This window comes from Panthera tigris, chromosome D2 (assembly GCF_018350195.1).
Source record: "Panthera tigris isolate Pti1 chromosome D2, P.tigris_Pti1_mat1.1, whole genome shotgun sequence".
Taxonomy (NCBI): Eukaryota; Metazoa; Chordata; class Mammalia; order Carnivora; family Felidae; genus Panthera; species Panthera tigris.
This window is the reverse complement of record NC_056670.1, coordinates 11829466-11856628: the sequence shown is the minus strand read 5'-3', so window position 1 is coordinate 11856628 and position 27163 is coordinate 11829466. Positions and strand designations below refer to the sequence as shown.

Below are 27163 nucleotides of genomic sequence, written 5' to 3'. Positions count from 1 at the left end.
AAACAGGACTGCAGTCTCATCAGCCAACTTTTCTTTCCCTTGTTTTTTTTCATCCTAAAACAAGGATAATAAGAGCACCACGGCACTAATCTTGCTTTATAATGATATAATTGATTATCATTTTTCCTACATTCTAGGCTGCAGGACCTGGGTCTGTCTCATTATTTTAGCTCCAGTGTCTGGCCAGTGTCAATAAATATTTGCTAACCAAAAGAACAAATAAAATGCCAACAATTCATAGGATTTAAACAGATTTTTAAATGCCATACACCAAGAGTTCTTATTTTTTTTTAATATCTCTGAATTATGTCCCAAATACCGTAGCAATTCTACATTTCACCCTGATTATCTTACTTGGAACTTGCCTCCCTGCCGCCCAGGCAAAGCCAGAAAACGATGTTTTAAATCATTCCTATTTTATTTTTAATTTTTTTAATGTTTATTTTTGAGACAGAGAGAGACAGATAGAATGTAAGCCAGGGAGGGGCAGAGAGAGAGGGGGAGTCACAGAATCCAAAGGAGGCTCCAAGCTCTGAGCTGTCAGCACAGAGCCTGATGAAGGGCTTGAACTCACGAACCGTAAGATCATGACCTGAGCCAAAGTTGGATGCTCAACCAACTGAACCACCCAGATGCCCCCACCCCCACCCCATCCCTATTTGAAAATTTGCCCATTAAAGGAAACCAAAACCAAAATACTAACTTGGCTTAGATTGCTGAAATCCAAAAAAAAAAAAAAAAAATTTTTTTTTAATGTTTTTTTTGAGGGAGAGACGGAAACAGAGTGCAAGCAGGGGAGGGGCAGAGAGGGAGGGAGACACAGAATCTGAAGCAGGCTCCAGTCTCTGAGCTGTCAGCGCAGAGCCCCATGCGGGACTCAAATCCATGAACCAGGAGATCATGACCTGAGCTGAAGTCAGATGCTCAACCGACTGAGCCACACAGGGGCCTCTAGATTGTTGAAATTTTTAAGCACTGAATCTTAACCAGTTTCCTTTTGTAGTTATGAAAAAACAATTTGTTCTGGGGTGCCTGGGTAGCTCAGACAGTTAAGCATCTGACTCTGGGTTTGGGCTCAGGTCATGATCTCACCGTTTGTGAGTTTGAGCCCAAGTCAGGCTTGTGCCGACAGCTCAGAGCCTGCTTGGAATTCTGTCTCCCTCTCGCTCTCTGCCCTCGCCCACTCTCTCTCTATCTCATCAAAAAACTTGATGTTTATTTATTTTTGAGAGAGAGAGAGCACAAGCAGGGGAAGGGCAGAGAGAGAGGGAGGCACAGAATCTGAAGCAGGCTCCAGGCTCTGAGTTGTCAGCACAGAGCCTGACTCAGGGCTTGAACCCCAGGAACCGTGAGATCATGACCTGAGCTGAAGTCAGACACCCAACCGACTAAGCCACCCAGGCATCCCTGAAGTTATTTTACCGTCATCAATAGCCCTGAGGAGGCCTCGCTTTTCTCCTGCACTGAGAGAATTACCATCTCTCTCTAGGACTTGGCACCTGGGGAAATCAGTTGGCTCAATCTCTGCCTCCTGCTCCACTGACTGCAAAAACAGCCTTAATTATCCAAGGCAGTTCACCCTTGACCTGCCTAATTATGCTAGCACCTGTATGCAGACATCACTTAACTAAAATGCAAACCATGGGCTTGATCTAGTAACATTGCTAAGACTAGCTCTCGGGTGTTGAACTCTTCAGTTCTTATGAGCAAACTCTTATTTTAATCGTCATGCTTATAAAATAGGATTCATATATTTGTTCCTTTTAGAGAGGCAGAAATTACGGAAAAAGGAAGTACCAAGAGCTCACACAACTAGAGAGCAGTAGAGAGGGGGCCCCAGCAGCCTGACACCAGCATCCGACACTGTAAGTTATGGGTTAGACAAAACTTAATTCCAAACACTGAAAATATCATCATTCAGAAGACAGAGAGGAGAACATTTATAAATTTAATTGCAAGGATATTTAAAACTTTTTAAGAAAACCCAAAGCGGGGGGGGGGGGGGGTGTTGCTCTAAATCTGCTTTGAGTTGGATTTTTGGTTTTGGGTTTTTTGGGAGCTGTTGGTTTGTTTTGATTTGGTTTGATTTTGCCTATGAGTACCAATATTTTTGTTTAATAAACAGGACTGTGGTATTTAATCTACTTAAGATGATGAGCTGAGAGCTAAACTTTTAGCTAACTGCTAAACTTTTACTTTTATCAATGAGATAGAAGGGAAAGTGACCTGATAAACGCTTTGTAAAGTCTTATCTTTGAATTCTAGAAATTTCTTTTTTTTTTTTTTTAACATTTATTCATTTTCGAGAGTGAGAGAGACAGAGCATGAGGGGGTGAGGGACAGAGAGAGAGGGAGACACAGAATCCGAAGCAGGCTCCAGGCTCTGAGCTGTCAGCACAGGGCCTGACGTGGGGCCTGAACTCATGGACTGTGAGATCATGACCTGAGCTGAAGTCAGATGCTTAACCGACTGAGCCACCCAGGTGCCCCTGAATTCTAGAAATTTCTATTCTAGACATGAAGCGGAATCAGAAGTAATATTTATTTATTTTTTATTTATTTATCTTATTTTTTCTTACCTTATTCACAGTTTCCAATTTATGATGAAAGAAAGAGGGAGTAGTACCTAGTCTTGATCAGCTGTCCTAGCCAGTCAGAGAGAAGTGGGTGCTCTCAGAGCACGCCAGAAATAATTTTTAAACTGAAAAGTTAATTAAGAATAAATTCTTGGGGCGCCTGGGCGGCTCAGTCGGTTAAGCATCCAACTTCGGCTCAGGTCATGATCTTGCAGTTTGTGAGTTCGAGCCCTGCGTCAGGCTCTATGCTGATGCCTCGGAGCCTGGTGCCTGTTTCAGAGTCTGTGTCTCCCCCTCTCTCTGCCCCTCCCCTGCTCATGCTCTGTCTCTCAATAATAAATAAATGTTAAAAAATTTTTTAAAAACCTAAAAAAAACCCTTCAGGTTTCGTTTATATTCTTTTTTACTTCCCTGTACTTGATGACAAGACTGTATATCATAGACTCGGTAAATTCAGCTCAATTAGTGCAATCCGTGTCAGTAATCAAAGTGCTTGTTGACCTCTGTGCCTCTGAGGATGGGTCAAAATCTTGAGATTACGAAAGGATTTGAGGGAGGGAGGACAAAGTCAGGGATCTTCTGGGGAAAGCCGATGATCACCTTGACCACACCCCAGGGCAAGCAATACCTTGTTCCAGAACTGGCTCTCAGTTTACAGTCCCAGGACTCTCGACTGGCAGGACACCAATGCAATCTAATGGGGTTGACATACACAATCAAGCCCATAGAATAACGTATAAAGCTGGAATACAGTTTACCCCTGGTGTACGGTGAGATTTGGATATATAGCTTCACCAGTCAGAACTTCTTTCTCTGTAAGACAAACCCACTGGGAAAGAAGCCCAAAATTACCAAGGGGAAGTTTGGAGCCTTACCTCTACATAATGGGTATGATGGATGAGCTTAATGAGAGTCGGGGTGAAGATGGGGGGTGGGCTAGCAGACTATCATCAGAATAAGACAATAGGTTCTTTTCTACGGAGACAGAGAAATTGAGGCTTTGCCTTGGTGTTCTCACCTCATCTAAAGATGTATTTGTATCAGTTTCTTAGGCTTGCTCTAACAAAGTACCACACAATGGGGGGGGGGGGCGGTTAAAACAACAAAACTGTATTGTGTGACCGTCCTGGAAACTACAAGTCTAAAACCAAGGTATCAGCAGGCTATGCCAACCTCTGCTTTTGCTGTCACATGCTGTTTTTTCTCTTGTGTGTTTCTCTCGTCTTCTAATAAGGACACCAGTCACATTGGGCTAAGTGTCCCTTCCACTTGGACCTCATCTTAACTTGCCATATGTGCACCAAGCCTATTTCCAAGTAAGTTCATATTCTGAAGTGTTAGCGTTTAGAGGACTTGAACACTTGTGTTGGGGGACACAGGTCAACCCCTGACGGTATCCTTGGAACTTTTCTTTACGTTGTGTGAGTTTCTGTACTAGTAATTCACTGCCCCTTTAGTCTAATTTGTTACCCCTTTAAGACTAAGAGAACACTGGATCTGGTCAGTTTTAGCTGACAAAGCAAGTATCTGACGACTTGTTAAAAATACACACTTGATACACAATTCCTGCAATTTCTGCTAAGACAGAGGATACTAAGTAACTAGGTACCTAAAAGATTATTTTTCAAGGGACTCATCAACAAACTGTGACACGGGGAATAATTTAAAACTAGCCCTTACAATCTTAACAAGATCTTCAGCTGTTCAGGGCCATCCTATCCCGCCCACACTCTCCTTTGTTCCCTTCACTCCCCACCCCCTCCGATTTTCCCATCTCCAAGTGTGACCATTGTTGGTGAAGATGCTATACACATTATTATAATTTTTACATTTAAAAAACTGAGGTATAATTACACACAGTAAAATGAGAAGGGCAGAAAATTTGTACTTAAAAAAAAAAGCTTTGTGACCGTCACAATTTGGTCTCAATTTTATTTTTCTAGATTCATTTGCTTTCCTCCCATCTACCAGGCTGATCCTTACAGAGCCGTCCTTTATTTTCAAATTCTCTCAAGTACTGTGTTCCACCCAGGGAGTTTGTCCCATCAGGAATGGCCTTACCTGGCACACACTTCTTACTCTTCAAGACTCAGTTCCTTGAAGCTTCGCCCCAACACCTTTAGAATACTGCAGCTCTTTTGTATCCATACGTGGTTCTCTTTTTTTCCTGCGAGTTGCTTCTCCATCTCTCCAAGATGGAAGCATTTCTTTGCATGCTCAATGCATGATACATAATAAATGCTCAATAAAATTTCATTGTCAATAAGTGACAATTAACATGCCTATACGTACTTTACAGATTTCACAGCGTGTTCACACTATCTCATTTTCTCCCTACTACAACCTTATAAAATAGCAAAACCTATCATTTCATGCTTAGAGAGTGTAGAGTGGTGTTGCCTCATATTAATTATTTTGCCCAGCGCCAGTCAGTAGCAAAACGTGACTGGTACTTCGTCTTCTGACTCCACGTTCCTGTCTCTTGACACCAAAACACGTTGAAAACCATCGTCAACTTCGCACTACGACCTAAACTTGGAGAGGTCACTCTGGCCGCACTTCTGGATATGGGGCTTGGAGATGAGCAAAGCCTCCTCTGGGCTCTATCTAAACACTGACCGCCTGGGATCCTGAACTACATCTCCCAGAGAACCCTGGGGAGAACCCTCAGGTGATTGGTTCAAACAGATCAGCCAATACAGCCGTGACGTGCCCGTACAGACCAATCACAGGCTGGAAGGGGCGGGACCTCCCACGCAGAGGCTAGATTGAGCGGAGAAACTAACTGCGTTGTAATGTGTCCCAAAGCCCAAGGCGGCTGAGAGCTTTGGTCCCGCGTCTCGGACGCCACGTTGTCCTCCTCTTCGGTTTCGGTCCGCGCCTTGCCCGCGACCCGGCCTCGGGCCGCCCGTATCTGGCCGCCAGCCCCGCGCGGAGGACAAGCCGGGTGACCGCGAAGAAAGCACGTGCTCGAGCGTTGTAGCGGCCGAGGGCGCGCGTATCATCCCCGCGCCGCGCCCAGGTCCTGCGGGGGCACCTCCCGCGCGGCGTGCGGTGCGCGCAAGGCCCGGGGCGGGGCGGGCTCCGGGGCCCTTGGCGCTCCCAGCGACTCGGGCCTCCGAGGCAGGCTCCCGGGCGCTGGCTGGCGTCGCTCTTGGCCGTCTCCTGTGCAGAGCGCGACTTCCCGGCTTTGCCGCTGGCCTGAGGAGGAGGAGGAGACTCGGCGGCATGTCACCCGCGCTGCCAGAGCTGACGCCTTCCGGTAACGTTGCCACCCGGTCCCAGCGGTTCAGTTGTTTATTGACTCCTGCTATGGGCTCCTAATCCCTAGGGTGATTCTCCTCCCCAATTGGAGACGCGCGACCAGGTTTCCCCGCGGGCGGGCGGCACCTTTGAACCTGCGGAGCAGCCCTGAGGTCCCACGTTGTTCCGCTTGGTTCCTTCCGCACCTGTACCCCTCGCTCCCCAGACAGACCATCAGCAGCCGCGAAGCACCGCCCTGTCCCCGCGTCCTGTCCCTGAAACACGCTGTTAATGTCAAAGTAACGAAACTTTTGCAGCTTGGTGCACCATATTCCAGCAGGGCGCTTTGGAAGTTTTGCATGAGTTAACGTTCTTAGTCAGTACTTTTTGAGCATGTGCTCATCCAAAGGAAGTCCACGTGCTGAGACAGATAGCAAACCCAGAGAACTATTTGAAACTGCAGCGAACGTTTCTTTTCCGCATCAGGGTTAGAGCAAACTCCAGCGTGCACAGAATTATCACTGTGTAAAAGCAGATAGAAGGTCGTGATGGGAAGTAGTAATCGCAGCTGATGGTGATGCCGGGGGCTCTGAGATTAATTTTGAGAAAAAAACTAGCTCAAGAACTGAAAATAATTTCAGCTTTATAATGAGCTCTGGGTCTCTAAGGTCGTCCCTGGTTAAAATTTGTGGTCAAATCTACCCATGAAAACATGTGAGCCATGAGGTAGGCAATGTAGCAAGAAGAGAACCAGTGATGAGGATAGAACAGTAGCTGCCTGTGGCAGAAAGAGGGTGTTCATCTTGGGCAGGGGTGAATACTGAAGTCCTAACTCAGAAGGAAATTTACACAGATGAGCTAGTGAGCCTGTAGACTCTGGGGTTCTGATGTGGGTGTTGAAACCAGTGGAAATGTAACTGAGAAACATTTTGTCACTGATGATATCAAATAAGATGTACAGAGGCCTATGTTACAGCTCTTTAATATCTCTGCTTCATGACTTTTTTTTATTAAATTTTTTTTAACGTTTATTTATATTTGAAGGAGAGAGAGACAGAGTGTGAGTCGGAGAAGGGCAGAGAGAGAGGAGACACAGAATCCAAAGCAGGCTCCAGGCTCTGAGCTGTCAGCACAGAGTCTGACCCCCAGGGCTCGAAATCAACACGAGAGCATAACCTGAGCCATAACCTGAGCCGAAGTTGGACGCCCAACTGACTGAACCACCCAGGCGCCCCTCTGCTTCATGACTTCTTACTTTTCCCTTCCCATTTAATTAAAAAAGGAAATACGTGATTTCCCTTTCATCTAAATGTATCAACAGCAGAAGGCCTCAGCTAAATGGGGGAAGTGCAAAAACTCGATATTTGTTTCCACTGTGAGAGATGTTGGGGAGAATGTGCCCTGTTAAGAACCTGACTAGTCAGGAGTAAAATGTACAGGATGTTCTGTGCATAATGAACCGAACGCAGATAAGCACGAGTGTATTTTGGTTATTGTTGTTCTTCAGGGAAGATCTCAATGACCGTTTACCCTTGCAAGGGAAAGGAGAATTCTTAAAGTGACTTTTAACTCTTACGAGAAGGTTCTGGAAGGCAAGGTGATTAGAAGCCAGTGAAAGATAATCCTCTACTGGAAAAGCATGAGGATTACAAAAGATAAGAACAGTGAACACTTAAACCGGCAAATCTGGGAGGAAGACCTCTTCAGGTTCTCTCCAGAATGGCTGTCTGTGTTCCAGCAAGCATACTTGAGGGTTCAGATTTTCTTTGACGTTATCCAGTCTTATAATTATTGCTCATCTATTGAGTGTAAATAAGTATCATCTTTTTTTTTTTTTAATGTTTGTTTACTTTTGAGAGAGAGAGAAAGAAAGAGACAGAGAGTGAGCAGGAGATGGGCAGAGAGAGAGGGAGACACAGAATCCAAAGCAGGCTCCAGGCTCTGAGCTGTCAGCACAGAGCTGGACGTGGGGCTCGAACCCACGAACTGTGAGATCATGACCTGAGCCAAAGTCGGACACCCAACTGACTGAGCCACCCAGGCACCCCTAAGCTTGTTTTAATTCACATCTAATCGCTAATAAGCTTGAGCATTTCTTCAGTAGTTGTTGAGTATTATTTTATCCTTCCTTGACTTGACTATTCACATCTTTGTCAGAGTTCCTTGTATGTTATAGATGTTAGTCCCTTTCAGTTTTAGACATTGCCGAACCTTCCTCCAATCTGTAATCTGTTATTTTTGTCTATGGTGACTTTCATTTAATAAGAATCCTTAGTTTTTATGGAATCAAATTCATCATTTTTAAAAATATTATAGGTTGGGCTTTTGAGCCTGAAGTCATTCCCCATTCTAAGTAATGAAGATATCCTATATTTTATTTTTCCTTATGCGAATATAGTTTTATGGTAGACTATTTAGTGGGCCAAGTAAACTCTACTTTTTCAAAGTTAATTCAGCTTTTTTTCTGGGCTTTTAGTTTTCCACATAAATTATGGAATATGTCAAATTTCTCATAGAAAATCATGTTTTGTTTAGTTAAAAAAAAACTTTGATCTCTTGCATATATGAAGGCTGCTTTAACAAGATCTCAGGGTTTGTATATGTGGGGGCAAGGTTGTTTTATGGTAAATAGTAAACTGTCTTAAAGACCAAGAACAGTTTGTGTATTTCTGGATTAAAAAGTGAATACAGTAGGGACCCCCGTGGAAGAACGCTTAGATTTTTTATGAAGATGGGAGGAGGAGTAGAGGCACACTCCGTGGTCAGATCTGCAGTGAGTGAGTGGAGAAGTGCTCCCTCCCTAGGTGGAGAGAGAAGGAAAATGGAGTGAGCCAAGCCGTAAGAGGGTTTTGAGGCAGAGGCGGGTGAATTTTGGAGCTCCCAACAGAAGACTTCTTTGGGCAGGATTAGGTAGAATCCCCTACAGAGGGAAAAGGACTTGAAGCTAAAAGTAAGCAGGTTTGGGACAGTAGATACGGGACATGTTGAGGGCAGCCAGGAAAAGATGAACCAGGGAGGAGGCTCAACAGGGAATTTTCAGGGACTCCTGTAAGTGTAGTTCTTAGAAACCTCCTCTCCCTGTCTTTTTCCCCTTTCAGTTTTGAAAGTCACATTTTCCCTTTCTTTAAAGCAGGTGTGAAGAAAACCCTGCGGGATGAGATCGAAGCCCTTCTGCGGGAGAGGATTATGGTGCTGGATGGAGGGATGGGCACCATGATCCAGCGGCATAAGCTAAGTGAAGAAGACTTCCGAGGTCACGAATTTAAAGATCATGCCAGGCCACTGAAAGGCAACAATGACATTTTAAGTGTAACTCAACCCAATGTCATTTACCAAATCCATAAGGTCAAGTATCCCCAGGGTCTTCTGTGTTCATTTGATTATTCTGTAAGTCGTTTCGCGTACGGAGGGCAGACCACTGTCCCCAGTGTCTGGAGGGGACAGAAGAAAGAGGTGGTTTGTTCACCAAAAAGGCTTGTTGGACATCAAATAAAGGTCATGCGCTGTGATGAGCATTCAGGATAAGGAGTTCAGAAAGGTAGTTTTTCTGCCTTCGAGGCATTTAAAGTCCAGTGAGAAACCACAAAGATCTTGGACAAATTGGGGGGTTCACATATGCTATCCTACTTAAGTCACCACAACAGCCCTGATGAAGTAAAATCAAAGGTGGTTATTCTTATTTTGTAGATTTGGAAGTTGAGCCTGACAGAGGTTAAGGAACTTATCTGACATTAGGGAGCCTCCCTGACTTGAAATCCCATCCCCTTTCATTCCATTTTTCTGTGTCCAATAAAAATGGTTAGTCAACATAAAGAGATCAGGAGGAGGTAACTGGGTACGATACATTTTTATAACATAATTAAACACAGAACGAAATTGTTTTATAGATTATCATAGGAATTACACAGAACTGTGACTAGAAGAGGTATTAAGATGATCAAATCTGTTTTCCTGGTCTGGATTCAGTTACAAGGACAAAGCGTATTTACCAGTTAAGCGAGAGAGTGTTATTTTCTGGAGAGGGGCATTGTTATAGGTGTTTCAAGCTCTTCTTAAAAAAAAAAAAAAAATGTCTAAACAAGTGATTAAGTGTTCCAGTGAGTATGGAAGGGATCATTTTATTGTGTGGTCAAGACTTTTTTCTAGGTAAGGTGAAGGATAGCATTCATTTGAAGAAAATGCCTTTCCTTTGCTCATAATGGGAATTCTAGGTACCAGAAGATTTAGAATTGGTCCTTGAAAAGGTGTTGGTTCTGCAGGAAGAATGGTACCTAAGTTTTTCTGCTTGGCCTTGAGACTGTGTAGTTAAATCCTGTTAACTACAGGAATGCCCTCATGGGTATGAATTGCTTGTTAGGGTTACAAATACAGTTCTTATAATGCAACTGATAAGATCATATGAACTACCATGCCATGTAGCTTCGTCATATTGTTCGTGTGGATTATCATTAGATTATCATTAGATTATCAGCTTCTATAGGACAGGAATTGATGCCTGTTTTTCACTGCCAAATCCCTACTACCTAGAGCATCTCACACGTAGTAAGTACTCAGTAAATATTTGTAAAAGAAAGAATCCTTGCCGTCTGTATTAGGTAGGCATCTAGATAGAACTACAAGGTACCCACAATAGGCACATGAAGCAAAAATGGCTGTAAATACAATAAAGTGTAGGTGGGTGTCCCATTTCTGGGGGTGCATTTTCTAGCTAGAGTTCTTCGAGTGCAGAGAACCTACCACGTTCTTGGATGAAGAAAGGAAACACTGGGTTGTTTTCACACTTGGCTGTTTCTAGTGGCGTTAGTGACCACGGATCAGATCCCCTGATGGCTAATTTTAATGGAATGTCTCGGTTATGTTTGTAGTGTAGGTGCCCGACACGGAAGCTTCTGTGATTGTAATGCAAGTGCCTGACATGAAGCTTTTGGCTGCCAAGATACCCATTTCAAAGACATCCATCTCATATTTAACGTACTACAGCTACCGACTAAACACTTAGATAAGAAGCCAGGCTGTTCCCACCCATGAAGTTCTGCTTTTAGAGAGTCCTGGGTGACCCGGACAGCCAGCTATTTGACCCCATTTTTCCCCTTTCCACAGCCTGATTCCCACTCATGTCTTAAATTCGGCAATAAAGAGTGAAACTGCGAAACCCCAGGCTCCCCATCCCTATAGCCCGGAAGAGGCAGAACCCCATGCCTGTGCTCCCCCCCCGCCCCATGTGCCCCTCACCCCTTGCAATGTGGCCCTGGGCATGCCTGTACCTTCCAGGACTTGGGAGTAATAATACCTTTTTCTCCCCAAAGTGCCCTGTGGTTGTTGCTGAGATGTGTTTTGCGGTTATAAGAACCACAATGGGTGATGTGGCCACAACTTAGGTTCTGCCCAGGGAAAGTTTGTGGGAGCTGGCCACGAGGACTACCCTGCCTTAAATATCACTGTCACAAAACAGAATTCAACACCTCTGTTAGCCTCTCCAAATGCTCTCCTTAAAGTCCTCCTTTAGTCTTGACAGCTTTCTCCAGGAGAAGAGTGAGGAGCAGGGACATTACGCAGCTTGCCCCTGATCACATGATTTCTGCCTAGGGCCCTTGAGTGGGATTCTGAGCCAGGAAAAAAGGTGTAGAGAGAGGATGAAGAGCCAGAAGAAACAATTGTAAAGACAATACATGTTTATTGCTTAAAAAAAGAAGTAGCTAGATAAATAGAAAACCATAAAAGAGAAAATCAAACCAGGACATATCAACACCAATAAATAACTACTCACATATTTTAATTTATATTTAATTTTTTTTTATACTGGGGTTTTAAATGGGATTATATTGGGATTACTTTATACTGTCTTAGAATTTGGGTTTTTTTTTATCTGTATACATGAGCATTAAATATTCTTAAACATGGTTTAAGAACTTCATAATATATTCTGTGTATATGTTATTAATAAATTTATTCCTAGGCATTAATGTTGTTTCCAATTTTTCTTGCTCTTTTTTTGAAAAATTAAATATAATTTGCTCTTATAAAAAAACGAAACCCATAGGTAAGAATAAATTTGCTTTGACCACTACTCCAGATTTCCATTTTTTTCTCCTGACCTAACCACTTACATTAGTTGGTGTGTGTCTTTCCGGATCACTTTGTTATGCATTTATATGTATGTATATGTGTGTGTACATACATGTATGTGTATGCATACATATTGGTAGAAAATTCATACTGCTTGTGTACGTGTATGTTTTAAACTTCATGATGTCATACTTTACACATCAGTCAATTTTGGTTTCTACTCAGCGATACTTTTTGGAGATTTTTCCATGTCGGTATATGCAGATACACACAATGTTTTTTAGCTGCCACCAAGCATGTTATAAAGTGGATTAATTCCAGCTTATTTAGTTTTTCCCAACTGGTGGATATTTAGGATGTTTGTAACTTATAAATAGGTAAATCTTGGTTTTCATTTCCTAGCTGTTCTGCAAACAGTGTTTATCAGTTTGGGAAGGGTTGTGTTTAACTCAGTACTTGGAAGTCAGGGGAGCTGAGAGATTCCCAAGTGTTCATCAGATTGAGGTTGACAAGGTGTTGTCCAAAGAGTGAAGTGCGGAAGGTAGGTTGAGGACAGGTTGATGCTGAGACCCTCAGGCTTCTGCAAGAGTGTAGCTCTGGCTCAGAGGGACCCGGAAACTGGGGTGGAGACAGCTCCCGGCAGAACTGGGCTCTCATAGTGCGGTTGTCAGTGGGAGCCAGCTTGTGCTCAGGCCGGAGAGTGCTGTTCGGGCCAGAACTCGATGCTTGTGTTATCACGCAGCCACTGTGTAGAGTTAGATTCTAGTACTTTCCAGCGAGGAAACCGGAGTCTAAGGAACTTGATTCAGCTCATACAACTTAGCATGTGAACTGTCAGTTCAGGGTCTGAGTTTGTTTAGAGCACATTCCTTTCTGTGACATCCTTATGTCTTTTTGTACCTCTAGCCTCTGGTGTAGTGCCGGCCGCTTAGTAAGTGGTCCCGGGGTGTCTGGTGGTGGTGCCAGTGGAAAGTCCTATTTGCTGCTGGGGGACAGGGGTTCTCAAACTCACAGCATTGACATCACTGTCTCCTGTTGCAGGATTACTTGCTGGCTGGAGCGGATATCATTGAAACAAACACTTTCAGCAGCACTAATGTCGCCCAAGCCGACTACGGCCTCGAACACTTGGTAAGAACTCCATTGTGCCTCAAGTCTGAGACATTTCTGCGCGTTTGCTGCCTTGGTGGTAGTTGCTAGTGAGAAAACCACCAGAAGCGCGGAGTCCAGCCAGTGCCCAGATGCCTACTTTTCGTGGTCAGACTTGGAAAACAGTTTGAATCTCTTCTGCTTCTGAACATGGCAGACCGTTCATTTTGTAACTGGTTTCTTTCATGGGCACGTAATCAAATAAAAATGATACTTATAGTGGCTGCTGATAACGGCATAATGATTGGCTGTGTGTGCAGTTTGGGGAGGCCTTTTCATGTACTGGGTGGCAGATTTGATTTTCTTTTTTTTTAGTTGTGGGGAAGCACACGTAACCTAAAATTGACGATCTTAGCCATTTTGAGCGTACAGTTCGGTGACGTTAAGTACGTTCATGGTGCGCAGGCATCACACCTCCCATCTCTAGACTCTGGTCATCTTGTGGAGCTGAAACTCCGTAACCATTAAACAGTAACTCCCCATTCTCCTGCCACCCCCCTACATCCCGGAAACCACCACTGTACTTTCTTTATGAATTTGACTCCTCTAGGTGCGTGACGTGAGTAGAATCAAAGTGTTTGTCCTTTTACAACTGGCTTATTTCACTCAGTATAATGTTTTCCAAGTTCACTCAGGCCGTAGCCTATGTCAGAATTTCCTTCCTTTTTAAGGCCAGATCATGCTCCATATTGTGTGTTCGTTCATTTGTTGGGGACACTTGGGTTGATCCCACCTTTCAGTTATTGTGAACAATGCTGCTACTACGTACCCACGATCTCCTTGCTTCCCTGCTTTTGTTTCCTGAGATTCTGTACGCAGAAGGGGAATTGCTTGCTTCATACGGTAATTGTGTGTCTCATTTTTTGAGAAACCACCATGCTGTTTCCCACAGTGGCTGCACCATTTTGTATTCCCACCTACAGTGCACGAGGGTTCTGAGTTTTCTACGGCTCTGTCGACACTTGTTCGCTTCTGTTTTTGGGGTTTTTGAGTTTTGTTTTATGAAAGTAGCCATCCTCATGGGTGTGGGGTGGAGATCTGGTTTCTTTCTTTAATCAACATGATGCCCCTTTTCCAAATTTTATAAAATGTGGATGATGGGAATATGTAGTAGATGCTGCCGTTCCCATTTTTGTGTGGGATTTTTCCAGACACATTCCTCTGTTTTCATGCAGGAAGTCCTGGTGCTCCAATACTGATTTTTCTCATGATGTTTTGTGAGATCTTGTGTCTTTTGGGTTATCAAGGGAAAATGATGAGTTTCGTGTGATTATTGGGCAGGAGTTGGCAAACTTTTTCTGTAAAGGGCCAGTTAAGTAGATATTTTAGGCTTCGTTGGTCACATACAGCAACTCCTCAACTCTGCCATTATAGTGCAAAGGCAGCAATAGACAACATGCAAATGAATGAGCTTGACTGTATTCTGGTAACATTTTATTTATAAAACAGTCTCAGGCTAGATTTGCCGCGGGGGCTATAGTTTGCCACCCCGTATTTTAGGATATTCTGGCTTCTTAATTACTAACTCTGCGGATACATGACACATAGGATCTTAGAAGGGATCCTGAAGACCACAAGTCTAGGACTTTCTTTTTTTTTTTTTTTTTTTTTTTTTTTTTTTAAATTTTTTTTTTTTTTTTTTTTTTTAACATTTTTATTTAGTTTTTGAGACAGGAAGAGACAGAGCATGAACAGGGGAGGGTCAGAGAGAGGGAGACACAGAATCTGAAACAGGCTCCAGGCTCAGCCGTCAGCACAGAGCCCGACGCGGGGCTCGAACTCACGGACTGTGAGATCGTGACCTGAGCTGAAGTCGGAGGCTTAACCGACTGAGCCACCCAGGCGCCCCAAGTCTAGGACTTTCTAACCTGTGAAGCGGTGTCTGTGAACCCCTTTGAGGAGGCCTATAAACTTCTTTAAATTGAGGTTTGTGCATACTTTTTATTTCCCAGTGAGAGGGTTCATGGCCCTTTACGAAATTCTAAAGAGGTTAGTGATCTGTAGAAAGTTGGGAACCATTGAGTTCAGCCACCATCCAGTGAAGGAAGTCACGGCCGGAGACACTGCAAAAGGAGCGGGCCACACAATCGGTCCTCCAGCCCAGGCCTCCTGTCTTTTCCCATCACCATGCTTTTTGCTGATTCGCAGAGTATGTAACTGCATCAGCTTACTCTTTGACATACCACATGTCCAGGCATTGCCCTTTTTATCATTTAGCTCACAGTTTAGGGGAAGAAGCTAAAACCAGGTCTCAAAGACTCTTGTCTTTCCTGCTGTCCTCACAGCTGGGGCAGCTGATAGGTCTTCTTGGCTGAGATTTCATTCAGAGCTTCTGTTAATTCCCTCTGTACTTCCTTACTGAATAAAACTGGGTTTTTGAAGGTCAGGAGTTCTTACTCGTACAGGAGGAAAAGAAGAGCGAGCTGACGTTTGCGTTTGATCTGCTAGGCCTACCGGATGAACAAGTGTTCTGCGGCGGTGGCCAGGAAAGCGGCCGAGGAGGTGTCTCTCCAGACAGGTAAGGAACATCATCCTCCCAGGTTCACGGAGATGCTTCCTTTGAGATTCTGAGTTACAAGGCTCTGTCTTCATGGCCCTTTTCCCCCTGTGACCATCGGCCTGCTGGCCACGCCGCAGACGCTGCTTTGTACTTGTGTGTAAGTTACTCTCTGCCCTTCCCTAAGAAGCCGCTCAGTGTTTCTCTGGATTTATTCCATGCCCATGGGCTCAGGCTTGACGCTGTGTTTGCTTTACTGGGGGTTACAGCTTACCTTTGTAGCTAGGACTGTAGCTTCCTTGCGTATGTGCAGCTAAAACAAGTTTTCTCCCTTTGGAAGCACGTCATTAGGTAGTTAAGGTGACAGCTGACTGGTTATCATGGTTAACATTAAGATACCTGATCTTAACCCTTTAAAGCTACCTCATCCCCATGATTGGCTTATTTAGGTAAAGAGATACTGCCTTTTGAGCATTTTCTGCCTCATACCACTGATGTCCTTAAAGGCTTTGTGCCGCACACCCAGGAGTGTGGCATTAGATTTAGTCTTGCTGGGACTTGAAAGTGGCTCCCTGAAATAACTAACCTTCTGGCTGGCTGCCATTCACATGACTTGGGCGCCAGCTGGTGGGGAGGCTTTGAGGGAGGGAGAGGAATACAAGAAATATGTGGAGCCCCTAAAGATTTGGAAATGTAAGATTATTGCCAACAGGAGAAAATGTAAAGCAGAATTGTTAGGAAGTTAGACACAGCATACTAATGAAGACTGAAGCAGTTCATGGGAGCTCTGCTTCTGAGAGATAATGCTTAAATCCAGGGGCACGCACAGACTGTCAGCCCGACAGGGTCGCAGGTCAGAAAATGTTAAACACGCTGAAGCGGGGAAAGAGAAGGACCTTTTTCTTATGTCCTCATTATTGTTCAGCTTTGGGAAAGGTAACCTGTTCAAAGATTGGGTTATCAACTAGTCAGTGGTCTTCTCCAGTTAAATGATACAGCATAACCCAGGTTACTGAGTGGTTACTGTCACCAAAGGCAAGGGGCAGTGCACCCCTTCCTCGGGCTTCTGTCATGACATGTAAATGGACATAACATTGGAGGCTCTTTAAGAAGCACCTGGACTCTAGCCTGGAGGAAAAGTTATTAAAGGATTATTAAGAGTGATTAAGATTTGATCTCTCATACTTTAATTTAGGCTTTATAATTGTTAATCCTGGCTTAATATCCTCCCACAGTGACAGGCCTGTAGCCCAATGCTGGAGAGCATTTCAAGTGGAATGTTTCCATGAGGAGCTCTCACAGATTCTGTGTCAAGTTCAGGACCTTTGAGATTTCTTAAGAATAAGGGGAGATGATTTATCCAAACACGGCTGTGGTGATAGAAGAGGGGTTACTCACTGAAACACTTTGAAGTCAGATATGCAAGGATTCAGAGTCTTTTGGGTTGGCTTGGCAACAATACGTGCACATCCCCTATGGTTCATCGTTTTCCTGGTGGGGGCCGCGATAACCAAACGAGTGTTTGCAGTAAAATCTATGAATTGTCTCACTAAGTGCGATAAAGACTATAAATAGCCTCTTGTGGTTCAGGAGAGGTCACATCATGTTTTGTCGTCAAATGAATTAAGAACAAAATTTGTGCTTTTGTCTTGTAGAGTTGTAGATAAGGGGTTATAGACGTGTGTTGGAGGGAAAAATCTTAGCGCCTGTCGATTCACAACACAAAGTTCAGCCTATTTAGAGATTTTACGCTTGTTTTTCTTTTCCCAAAGGAATCAAGAGGTTTGTGGCAGGAGCCCTGGGTCCAACTAATAAGACCCTCTCTGTGTCCCCATCTGTGGAAAAACCAGATTACAGGAACATTAGTGAGTATTTCTGGTATATAATCTTTGACCTGCCAGTATCTGTGTTTCAGTGATCCTAAAATCTGTAAAATGGGACGAGTAACAGGATCTTCCTCAGACTTAATTGACGTAAAGGGCTTATAATGGTCCCTGGAATGTAGTTAACCTCTAAACAAAGAGTTAGCTCTTGTTTTTATTACTGTCATCATCATCATTATTATTGTTATTGAGTTTGTTTTCAAATGTACATGGTATTGTGTTGGTGCTTCTTTATCTGCTGAGGAAATAAAAACAATCAAAAAAAAAAAAAAAGCTTTACACGGAACAGTTGGGTAAGTATGGACACCAGGCCTTGGTCTGTTACAGAATAACTCACTCAATGTCCATCTCATGTCAGAAAGCAACCCAAACCATATAAACATACTAGCACGGTCGACATTATAAATTAGTGTATATAAACACTTACATTGAGATTTTATGAAAAATCTGCAGATCTAGGTCAATTTCTTAAACATCAAGACAATAAAAAAACAAAAAGAATGAAACTTAGCTGAATAATACTGATACTCTGTATGGTAAAGAGTTTTGTATAGATGACAAGTTCAGGCAAGTATGGTTTGTAGGTTTTTGGTTCTAGAACTTTCCATGTAGTGATACCATACTTCTTCACCAGGGATTGCTCTCTCATACTGGGCTTATGCCTGGTGATGCCCTCTTTGGTCTAACATGACAGCAAGGGGCTGAGTTCTCCTTTCTCTTGTGCTGTATACAGCAAGCATAAAGGTACTGTTGAGGTTTCTCTCTGGAATATCCAAGCTTCTTTCTTGTTTGGTTGGGAGGTGAATGGGGAGAGGGATGACCTCTCAGACAGACATGGACAACTCAAGATGTTTCTAACAGAAATCTTATGCAGCAGTGATTGAGCACTTTGGTTACAGGCTGAACTTGCCCTTCAGGCAGGTTTCCTCTCTGGCAGAGTTGGTGTCAGAGGGCAGGAGTGAAGTCCACGGGACTGTGGCCTCTCACCAAGGCAAGTGTGAGGGAACGGGACGAGGCCTGCGATGTTCCCACGTCAGTGTGATATGTTCCTGTAGCTGTCCCTCACACTCATCCCTTAACTGACTGATTAAAACCACCTCTGGAATGAATGATCCGCTCTAAAGATGTTGGAAATAAGGTACGGGGCTCAAGAGACCATATGCCTGCCTCCTCACTCACTCATTCTCGGCTCGTAGGCGGTGTTTAGTAGGAGCAACTGTGTTCGGTTTACAGGTGTAATTTCCACCACGGCCCTATTCCTTTATTTGGTTTCTCACAAAAGGTGATGTTGTCCTTAAATTAAGCATCATAAACCAACAATAGTTAGTTGACGGCGCAGGCCTGAACTCATGTCCTGGCCACCGAGAGGATTTTGATGACTGAGTCCTGGATGTGATTTATTCTTTTTTGCAGCATTTGACGAGCTTGTTGAAGCATACAAAGAGCAGGCCCAGGGGCTCCTGGACGGTGGGGTTGATATCTTACTCATTGAAACTATTTTTGACACTGCGAACGCCAAGGTGAGTTAAGGGAGATGAGAGGGACGGTGAGTGGGGTGGGGCTGTGATGATCGCCCAGCGTGGCGAGAAGACCGTCACAGCAATTGTCAAAGTTAGATAAAAGTCTTCTGTTCCATTCTGTTCTTGAACATTTCTAATTGCGGCCAGTGGAATGAGAAAAATTTCAAAAGGTTATCTTTTGAAGTTTCAAAAAAATTTTTTTTAATTATGAAAGTAAATATTTATAGGTACAGCTACTAGGTACATGTATGCAGATGTAGTAAATACACACACATGGTTCTAAATGTGAAAGATATGTAAAAATATGGAGTGAAAAGCAATGTCCTTCCTTCTCCTATTCCCTGGGATGCAGGTCTTTCCTGGATAGCCACTGTTAACCAGTGTGGGGGCCTGGTAGAGATGCTGTGCAGGTGTAGAAAGTGTGATAACATCCTTTAGATTATCGAGGGACTGGTTTCCCCCGTGATGCATCTGGAATTTTTTTTTTGATAAAGTTTTTTGAGATTTATTTATTTCGTTAGGAGGGAGAGCGAGTGTGTGTGTGCATGAGCAGGGGAGGGGTAGAGAGAGAGAGAGAATGTGGAGCCCGATGCGGGACTTGATCTCACGACTGAGATCCTGACCTAAGCTGAAATCAAGAGTCAGATGCTCAGCCGAAATCAAGAGTCAGTGAGATGCTGGCTGAGTCACCCAGGCACCTCTGGAATTTATTTTGGGGCAAGGAATGTGGTAGAGATGTACCTAGTAGTCTTTTTCTCTAAGGTGTACCTAGTTTTTTCTTAACATCATCTATTAAATAACCTATTAGTTCCCAGTGATACGAATCCTGTGGAATGTCACCCAGACCATCCTAAATTCAGAAGTGCATCTGGGTAGAATCTGTTCCAGTAATCTGTCAGATGTCACACTCCCATCCTGCTATTTTCTGTACATTATCATTAAAATATGTCTGAGTGACTGGTAGGCTTTTATTCACCTCCTTCCCAGAACCTCTGTTTTTCCCTCAGAATTTTCCTGGCTATTCTTACACATATATTTTCCATGAGATCTTTAGGATCAACTTGCCTAGTTCTGAAAAAAAAAAAAAAAAAAGAAATTCTCACATTGTCGATTTAGTAACCTTTTATGCCAGAGAACCTCACCATCACAGTGAAGATCTACATTGAGTACACGTTGCATTCTGATTTCCGAAAATTGTGAAAATGTAAACCTCTTAGAATCAAGAGATGTAATGATGAAAAGAAGGAGAAGATCAGTTCCCTGGAACTTAATAAAACATGGGCGTGTACACAGTAACTTGGGATTTGTACCTTTACAGCACATTCCAAGCTCACATTCTTTTGTGGTGATGCACACTGTTAGTTTCTGTACCTACTGTGGATATTTGAGGGTGTGGAAGGTGGAGGCGTTCTTACTTATGTATTTAATTCTGTAATTAAAAAAAATTTAATGTTTATTTTTGAGAAAGAGAAAACGAACAAGTGGGGGAGGGGCAGAGAGAGAGGGAGACACACAATCTGAAGCAGGCTCCCGGCTCTGAGCTGTCAGCACAGAGCTCAACGCAGGGCTTGAACTCATGAACCATGAGATCATGACCTGGGCCAAAGTCATATGCTCAACCAACCAAGCCACCCAAGTGTCCCTCACAGATTGTATTTTTAAACCAGTGATTTTCAAATATTTTTTTTTAACTTAATTTTTTTAATGTTTTATTTATTTTTGTGAGAGAGACAGACAGACAGAGCATGAGCAGGGGAGGGGCAGAGAGAGAGGGAGACACAGAATCCGAAGCAGGCTTCAGGCTCTGAGCGGTCAGCACAGAGCCCGATGCGGGGCTCGAACTCACAAACCATGAGATCATGACCTGAGCCGAAGTTGGACACTTAACCGACTGAGCCACCCGAGCACCCCCGTTCTTCTTTATTTTTAATTTTGATTAGGAGAAGGAAGAGAGCGTAGCTCTTAAGCTCCTCTTTGGAGGGAATATTTGTTCCTAGGTAAACTCTGAGACAGCATTTGCTTTGTTTTAATGTGTACAGTGTTATACTTGGGAAACGTGTGTCGGGACTGCACCTTGCAGGGCGGACATGCTTCTTCCCCAGAGATTGTGATGTTTATCTTACCTAGCAGGGTTTTGGAAAAGGGAGACGTCTGATGAGCCAGTTAGACTGACCGGGGACACAGTCTCTCAGAAATAAAGATGTTCTTCTTTTTACCCCCAACAGGCAGCCTTGTTCGCACTCCAGCAACTTTTTGAAGAGGAGTATTCCCCCCGACCTATCTTTGTAAGTTCTAAAATTTGCATGATGTATCGTGCCTTTTATTAATACTGTCATCTCGAGGGTAGGGTTTTGCCTTTCCTTGCCCAGAACAACTGTCTTTAGTGTCTTTTAGCCTCCTCTGTTCACCTTCCTCCTACTACCCGCTCTAGACCAGTAGCAGGCCAAGCTCTGGAAATGCTAAGAAAATGAACCTAGAAGTGGTTGGCAGAAGCAGACCATTCCAAGGAAGCATGGCCGAATCGGTCCCCTGGAGTCCAGGGCTTAGGGACTCCTCCTGATAGGGGTCCCGGAGGAGTGGACTTGCATGCTGACTGACAGGGCCAGTGCTGACGACCCCAGCCTGCGAGTAGGCAGACCCACGGGAGAGGCCGAAGGCTGATGGTGGGAAAAGAATAGGATGAAATCAAGGGGTGTTGGACGAACCAGCTATGTGTCAGCCAGGACAGCCAGAGGTCTCTGGGAAGGCCTTCTGCTGTGGGACCGGATGTGTGAACTCAGAAGCTTTGTTGGTCACTGGGTTTGCCTCAGTGACTTTCCCTGTTTTTTTGTTTTTATGGCTTACCGGCTCCTCCCCACAGTCACTTTACCCACGTCCTTTCTGACCACGATGGTAAGTGATTCCTTTTGTTAGAGCTCCACGGTTCCCTTCCTCGTAAGAGAACAAAGTCAACGTGCTCATTTTATTTCACGTTTGTGACCGTATTCTTAATTTGAGCCTCTGTCGTTGACGGAGTTTACTTTGTTAATTCAGATTTCAGGGACAATTATCGATAAAAGTGGGCGAACTCTTTCTGGACAGACGGGAGAGGCATTTGTCATCAGTGTGTCTCATGCAGACCCACTCTGGTAAGTGCTCATTCTTTCCTTGACCCCATTCCTTTTAGGGCTATCTTTTTGGATGGCTACAAAATGGGGCCTGGGAGGGGACTGGTCCTGCGTATTTCCACTGAAAAGCTTGCATGGGACGTTGGCTTTCTGGGAAGTGCATTCAGACTTTTCCGAAGGGCGTCAGAAGACCACTGTCAGAATGGGTCAGTTGGAGGGGCTGGGCTCGTACCTCCTGGATCGGGCAGATGGCTGCCTGTTTGGCTGTAAGCGTGCCCCTCACAGTTTCAGGCTGCGCTTGGCGCAGAGTCCTAATTCTGCAAAACTATTACCAGCGCTAATAGTGCTAATAGGTAAAACTATTACCAACTATTACGTTGGTAGGACAGGGCTTTGCAAGGTGTTTTCTCCCCCCGGCTTAGGGAGCAAACGGAAGCAGTTCAGTGTGGGATCAGATGGCAATTCTCTAGCTCAGATTTTTATCTTTAAATAAAGATTAACCTGGCTTTTACGTTCTATTTTAAACTATCTCCCTATTTTTCTGATCAAAATATTTTAAATTACATACCACAAGTGAAATGGAACCTCCCAGAATATATACTCTTTTCACCTGTGCCTTTTTTTCACACACGCCCTGTTCTTCCTGCCTGGAAGCTGTGCCTGCCCCCTTCTCTCTCTCCCTCTCCCTCTCCCTCTCCCTCTCCCTCTCCCTCTCCCTCTCCCTCTCCCTCTCCCTCTCCCTCTCCCTCTCCCTCTCCCTCTCCCTCTCCCTCCCTCCCTCCCTCTCCCCTCTCCCCCTCTCCCCCCTCTCCCCCTCTCCCCCTCTCCCCCCCCCCCCCCCCCCCCCCCCGACTCTGCTGACTCCTTGTTAGCCTTTCCCTCTCTGATTAGCTCAGGTTGATGTTTTCAGAGCACTCTGTTTACTTTTATTATCGTCTCTGCCATAAAAATAATAGTAATAGACATTTATTGAGAGTTTTCTGTTTTAAGTGCTTTCTGTGAGTTATTTCTTTTAATTCTAGCAGCACCACCTGGAGGCAGGCACTGCTGTTTGTGTCCCCATTTTAATGAGACTGGAATAGAGACTCAGAGGCTGTAAGTCAGTAGGTGATCTAGGGATAGGAGCAGCTCTTAGCGACTGTGCTTCCACATTTCATCAATTATTTTCTTGTTTTATTCATGTTTTAATGTTTCTAATTTCATGACACGTCTTACAGTTGAGTTAATGTGGTAGTGTGATTTCTTAAAAGCTGCTATTAATTTAGAGTGCATTGTTATACAGTTGATTGGGACTGATAGTTAAGAAAGTAACTGTATCGAACTTGACTGTGATTGATTGAACAGCTCATGAGCTTTTCCAGAGCAATCTCTTAATCATCTGCACATCTCTAATGCTTAATAGAGTCCTTGGTGTGTAGAATGGATGCAGTAAATGTTCAACCGAAAAACTGAAGGATAGGAAAATGTAGGGGTCTCTGAAGACAAACTTTACCTAGTTTACTTTTGAATTTTTTTGTCTTTCCTTAAATATTTAAAAACTTTTTTTTTTTAAATGTTCATATATTTTTGAGGGAGCGAGCGAGCAGGGGAGGGGCAGAGAGAGAGGCAAACAGAGAATCGAAGCAAGCTCTGAGCTGTCAGCACAGAGCCCGACGCAGGGCTCAAACTCGCAAACCGTGAGATCATGACCTGAGCAGAAGTCGGACGCTCAGCCAGCAAGCCACCCAAGTGCCCCTGTATTTCCTCAGATATTTTTGAGTATTATTCTATTGCTCTTTTCCCCATCTCCTTTACTCTTAATCATGATCTGGTCGCATCCCTCGATACGTAGGTGAAACCCCTACAAGTTGGCCCAGGTGTCTTCTTGGTCTTTGTTCTGCTGACCGTTCTCAGAGGACACCCTTAGAGGGTGTTCTCCCTGCCGCTGCCTCACCTGCAGAAATCCAAGGAGGATATTTTTATGGAGTTTCGAAAATACATATTTGTCTTCCTTCAGCAAACATGCAGTTAATTCTGACTTTCAACCCACTCAGCGGTTACTTTTTTTTTTTCCATTGTTATCCTATAATTCTTTCTGTGTCTTCAACGTCCATCTATAGCCCACTCACAGAATAGATCTGGTCTCCAATTTGTTATGAATCGTACGGACCGAAGGGGCGGATGGACAGATAGAAAGCAGCCCAGGAATTGGAGAGTTTTATCAGATCCCGTTTGTATTGTTCTGGGTTTGGAATTCTGAGTGGTACCCAGCAGTTTGCTTTCTGGTTCAGGACTAAGAGTTGATCTCAGTATTGAGGAGGCTGGTTGACAAATCTGTGAGAATTTTTAAAATACACATACCTATACCTGTGTGTATATAAGCAGATAGTATGTAATAAGGTGACTTTAAGAAACCGTTGCTTGCTGATTTTGGTCATCACAAACTGTACATGTGTTAACAAAGTACAGTGGGACAGTGTCTTTGTATCATTATTACTATTATTATTAATTCAGCGAGCATTAATGGAAACCCTGTGCCCCTGAATACAGGCAAATGTGAAACAGCCTACAGTAGGAGAAATTCGTAAATAAATGAAAATATAAAATGTCAACTGCTCTACAAAAGTATGAACAAAAGTCTTGCATGGGTTGGAGTGATGGTGTTCTCGTGGGATTCAAGGATGGCTTTGTAGAGAAGGTGACGTTGGAACTCATTTTTATTTTTATTTATTTTTTAATTTTTTAATGTTTTTTAATTTATTTTTGAGAGACAGAGAGAGACAGAGTGTGAGCAGGGGAGGGGCAGAGAGAGAGAGAAAGACACAGAATCTGAAGAGGCTCCAGGCTCTGAGCTGTCAGCACAGAGCCCAACGTAGGGCTCAAACTCACGAGCCGGGAGATCATGACCTGAGCCGAAGTCAGATGCTTAACCGACTGAGCCACTCAGGCGCCTCTGAAACTAATTTTTAAAACCTGGGTCAGAGTTGGCCTGGCAGAGGCATATGGAAGTATCAGAATGAGCAAATAGCAATATAAAGACTATTTTTCTGAAACGTTTTCATGTATCTTATTTTACTTTAACGTTACTGGGACCCAGATTGCTAGTTCGGCATAACTTTCTCATGCAGCAAATGAGGAACTGGAGCCACCTAACTATTGAAGAGAGGAGTTGGGATTGGAATGAAGTTTAGAAAAAGTCCAAGGTCCTTTCTTTTTATTTATTTATTTTTTAAAGTTTATTTATTTGTTTTGAGAGAGAGAGTGCACAGTGGTGGAGGGGCAGAGAGAGAGAGAGAGGAGAGAGAATCCTAAGCAGACTCCATGTCCAGTGCAGAGCCCAACGAGGGGCTTGATCTCATGATCAGGAGAACATGACCTGAGCCAAAATCAAGATTTGGACATTTAACTGACTGAGCCACCCAGGCGCCCCAGGCTGGGGTCCTTTCTAATGATAATGTGGTGATGTAAAACCTTTTAGTTTATTACCTGGTGTTGAGTGTGGATGACGTAGCATAAGATTAAAAATAGATTAAGAGTGTTCCAGGTAGAGCTGGTAAACTGGGAAAACTGAATAGATGTGTTCAAGGGTTGTGACTTAGCCGTGCGTAGGACCTAGCAATCTTTTTTTTTTTTTTTTTTTGAGGTACAGTTGACTTAAGATATTATATTAGTTTCAGGTGGATAACATAGTGGTTTGACATTTGTGTACATTGTAAAACGATCACCACAGTAAATCCACCATGCGAAGTTGACACGATACTACCGACCGTATTCCCCAAGCCTTGCATTTCCATCCCAGTGACTTATTCTTTTATAGCTGGAAGTTTGTGCTCTTCGATCTCCTGCACCCAAGTCACTGCCCCCCCCCCCCAAGCCCCTCCCTTTTGGCAACTATCAGTCTGTTCTCTGCATTTGTGAGTCTGGGTTTTGTTTGGTTCGGTTTTTAAATTCTGTGTGTAAGCCAAATCATGTAATATTTGTCTTTGTCTGACTTATTTCACTTAGCATGATACCCCCAAGATCCATCCACACTGCTACAAATGGCAAGATTTCATTCTTTTTTATGGCTGAATAATATTCGTGTGTGTGTGTGTGTGTGTGTGTGTGTGACATCTATCCATTCATCCATTGACGGACACTTTAGTTGTTTTCATATCTTGGCAATAGTAAATAATGTTGCAATGAACATAGAGATACATACATTTTTTTTGAATGAGTGTTTTTATTTTCTTTGGATAGATACCTGGTAGTAGAACTGCTGGATCATAGGGTCTAGTTTTAACTTTTTGAGGAACTTCCATGCTGTTTTCCACAGTGGCTGAACCAGTTTATACTCCCACCAACAGTGCACAAGGGTTTCCCTTTCTCCACATCCTTGACAACACTTGTTATCTCTTGTCTTTTTGATATTGTCCATTCTGATTGGTGTGAGGTGGTATCTATTTGTGGGTTTGATTCGTATTTCCCTGATGATGAGTCAGTCGTGTTGAGCATCTTTTCATGTGTCTGTTGGTTATCTGGATGTCTTCTTTGGAAAAGTATTCAGATTTTCCCATCTTCTAATTGGACGTCTTTCGTTGTATTATTGAGTTGTATGAGTTCTTTATATATTTTGTATATTAACCCCTTATCAGATAGATAATTTGCTCATTATCCTTGCTCAGGGGCCATGCTAATGTTCTCTGTATCATTCCAGTTTTAGTATATGTGCTGCCAAAGTGAGCACCAGGTATACGATTTACAGGTACCTTCTCCCGTTCTGTAGGTGCCTTTTTGTTGTGTTGATGGTTTCCTTCACTGTGCGGAAGCTTTACAGTCCGATGTAGTCTCAATTGTTTACTTTCTTTTTTTGTTTCCCTTGACTTTTCAATCTGATCCAAAAACAAACAAACAAACAAAAAACACCGCTAAGTACTCCATTGTGTATATAAACCACAATTTCTTTATTCATTCATCAGTTAATGGACATTTAGGCTCTTTCCATAATTTGGCTGTTGTTGAGAGTGCTGCTGTAAACATTGGGGTACAAGTGCCCCTATGCATCAGTACTCCTGTATCCCTTGGGTAAATTCCTAGCAGTGCTATTGTTGGGTCATAGGGTAGATGTATTCTTAATTTTTTGAGGAACCTCCACACTGTTTTC

The 27163-nt window shown here is 43.6% G+C and overlaps 2 protein-coding genes and 1 non-coding gene across 5 annotated transcripts in view; 1 reads left to right on the top strand and 2 right to left on the bottom strand.

Moving 5' to 3' along the window:
• Nucleotides 1-3147: 3147 nt before the first annotated feature.
• On the bottom strand, nucleotides 3148-5806 carry LOC122231746 (translation initiation factor IF-2-like). Its single transcript, XM_042960055.1, has 2 exons — nucleotides 5363-5806; nucleotides 3148-3270 (listed from the first exon to the last, which is right to left on the bottom strand). Exons 1-2 carry the CDS (start codon nucleotides 5804-5806, stop codon nucleotides 3229-3231), a joined length of 486 nt encoding a protein of 161 aa, XP_042815989.1. The 3' UTR covers nucleotides 3148-3228.
• MTR (5-methyltetrahydrofolate-homocysteine methyltransferase) overlaps nucleotides 5377-27163 on the top strand; it is a 131143-nt gene continuing 109356 nt past the window's right edge. For 2 of the 3 annotated variants that reach the window (XM_042961188.1, XM_042961190.1), the window contains exons 1-8: nucleotides 5377-5838; nucleotides 8950-9164; nucleotides 12927-13016; nucleotides 15483-15552; nucleotides 17304-17396; nucleotides 18828-18934; nucleotides 21160-21219; nucleotides 21968-22062. In XM_042961188.1, the coding sequence (XP_042817122.1) occupies nucleotides 5805-5838; nucleotides 8950-9164; nucleotides 12927-13016; nucleotides 15483-15552; nucleotides 17304-17396; nucleotides 18828-18934; nucleotides 21160-21219; nucleotides 21968-22062 (764 nt within the window). In that variant the 5' untranslated portion in view covers nucleotides 5377-5804. The remainder of the gene's footprint in view (nucleotides 5839-8949; nucleotides 9165-12926; nucleotides 13017-15482; nucleotides 15553-17303; nucleotides 17397-18827; nucleotides 18935-21159; nucleotides 21220-21967; nucleotides 22063-27163) is intronic. The other variant, XM_042961189.1, reaches the window with a different exon arrangement.
• Nucleotides 26640-26746, bottom strand: LOC122232219. The gene has a single exon (XR_006209563.1). It is a non-coding gene; the product is annotated as a U6 spliceosomal RNA (small nuclear RNA).

What these genes read in the sequence shown, in the direction of transcription:
- LOC122231746 (XM_042960055.1), bottom strand. Translation starts at nt 5,806, where the DNA reads ATGCCGCCGAGTCTCCTCCTCCTCCTCAGGCCAGCGGCAAAGCCGGGA. An exon ending in TTGGGACACATTACAACGCA is followed by an intron (nt 3,271 to 5,362) that starts GTTAGTTTCTCC and finishes CAACCCCATTAG; the next exon opens with ATTGCATTGGTGTCCTGCCA.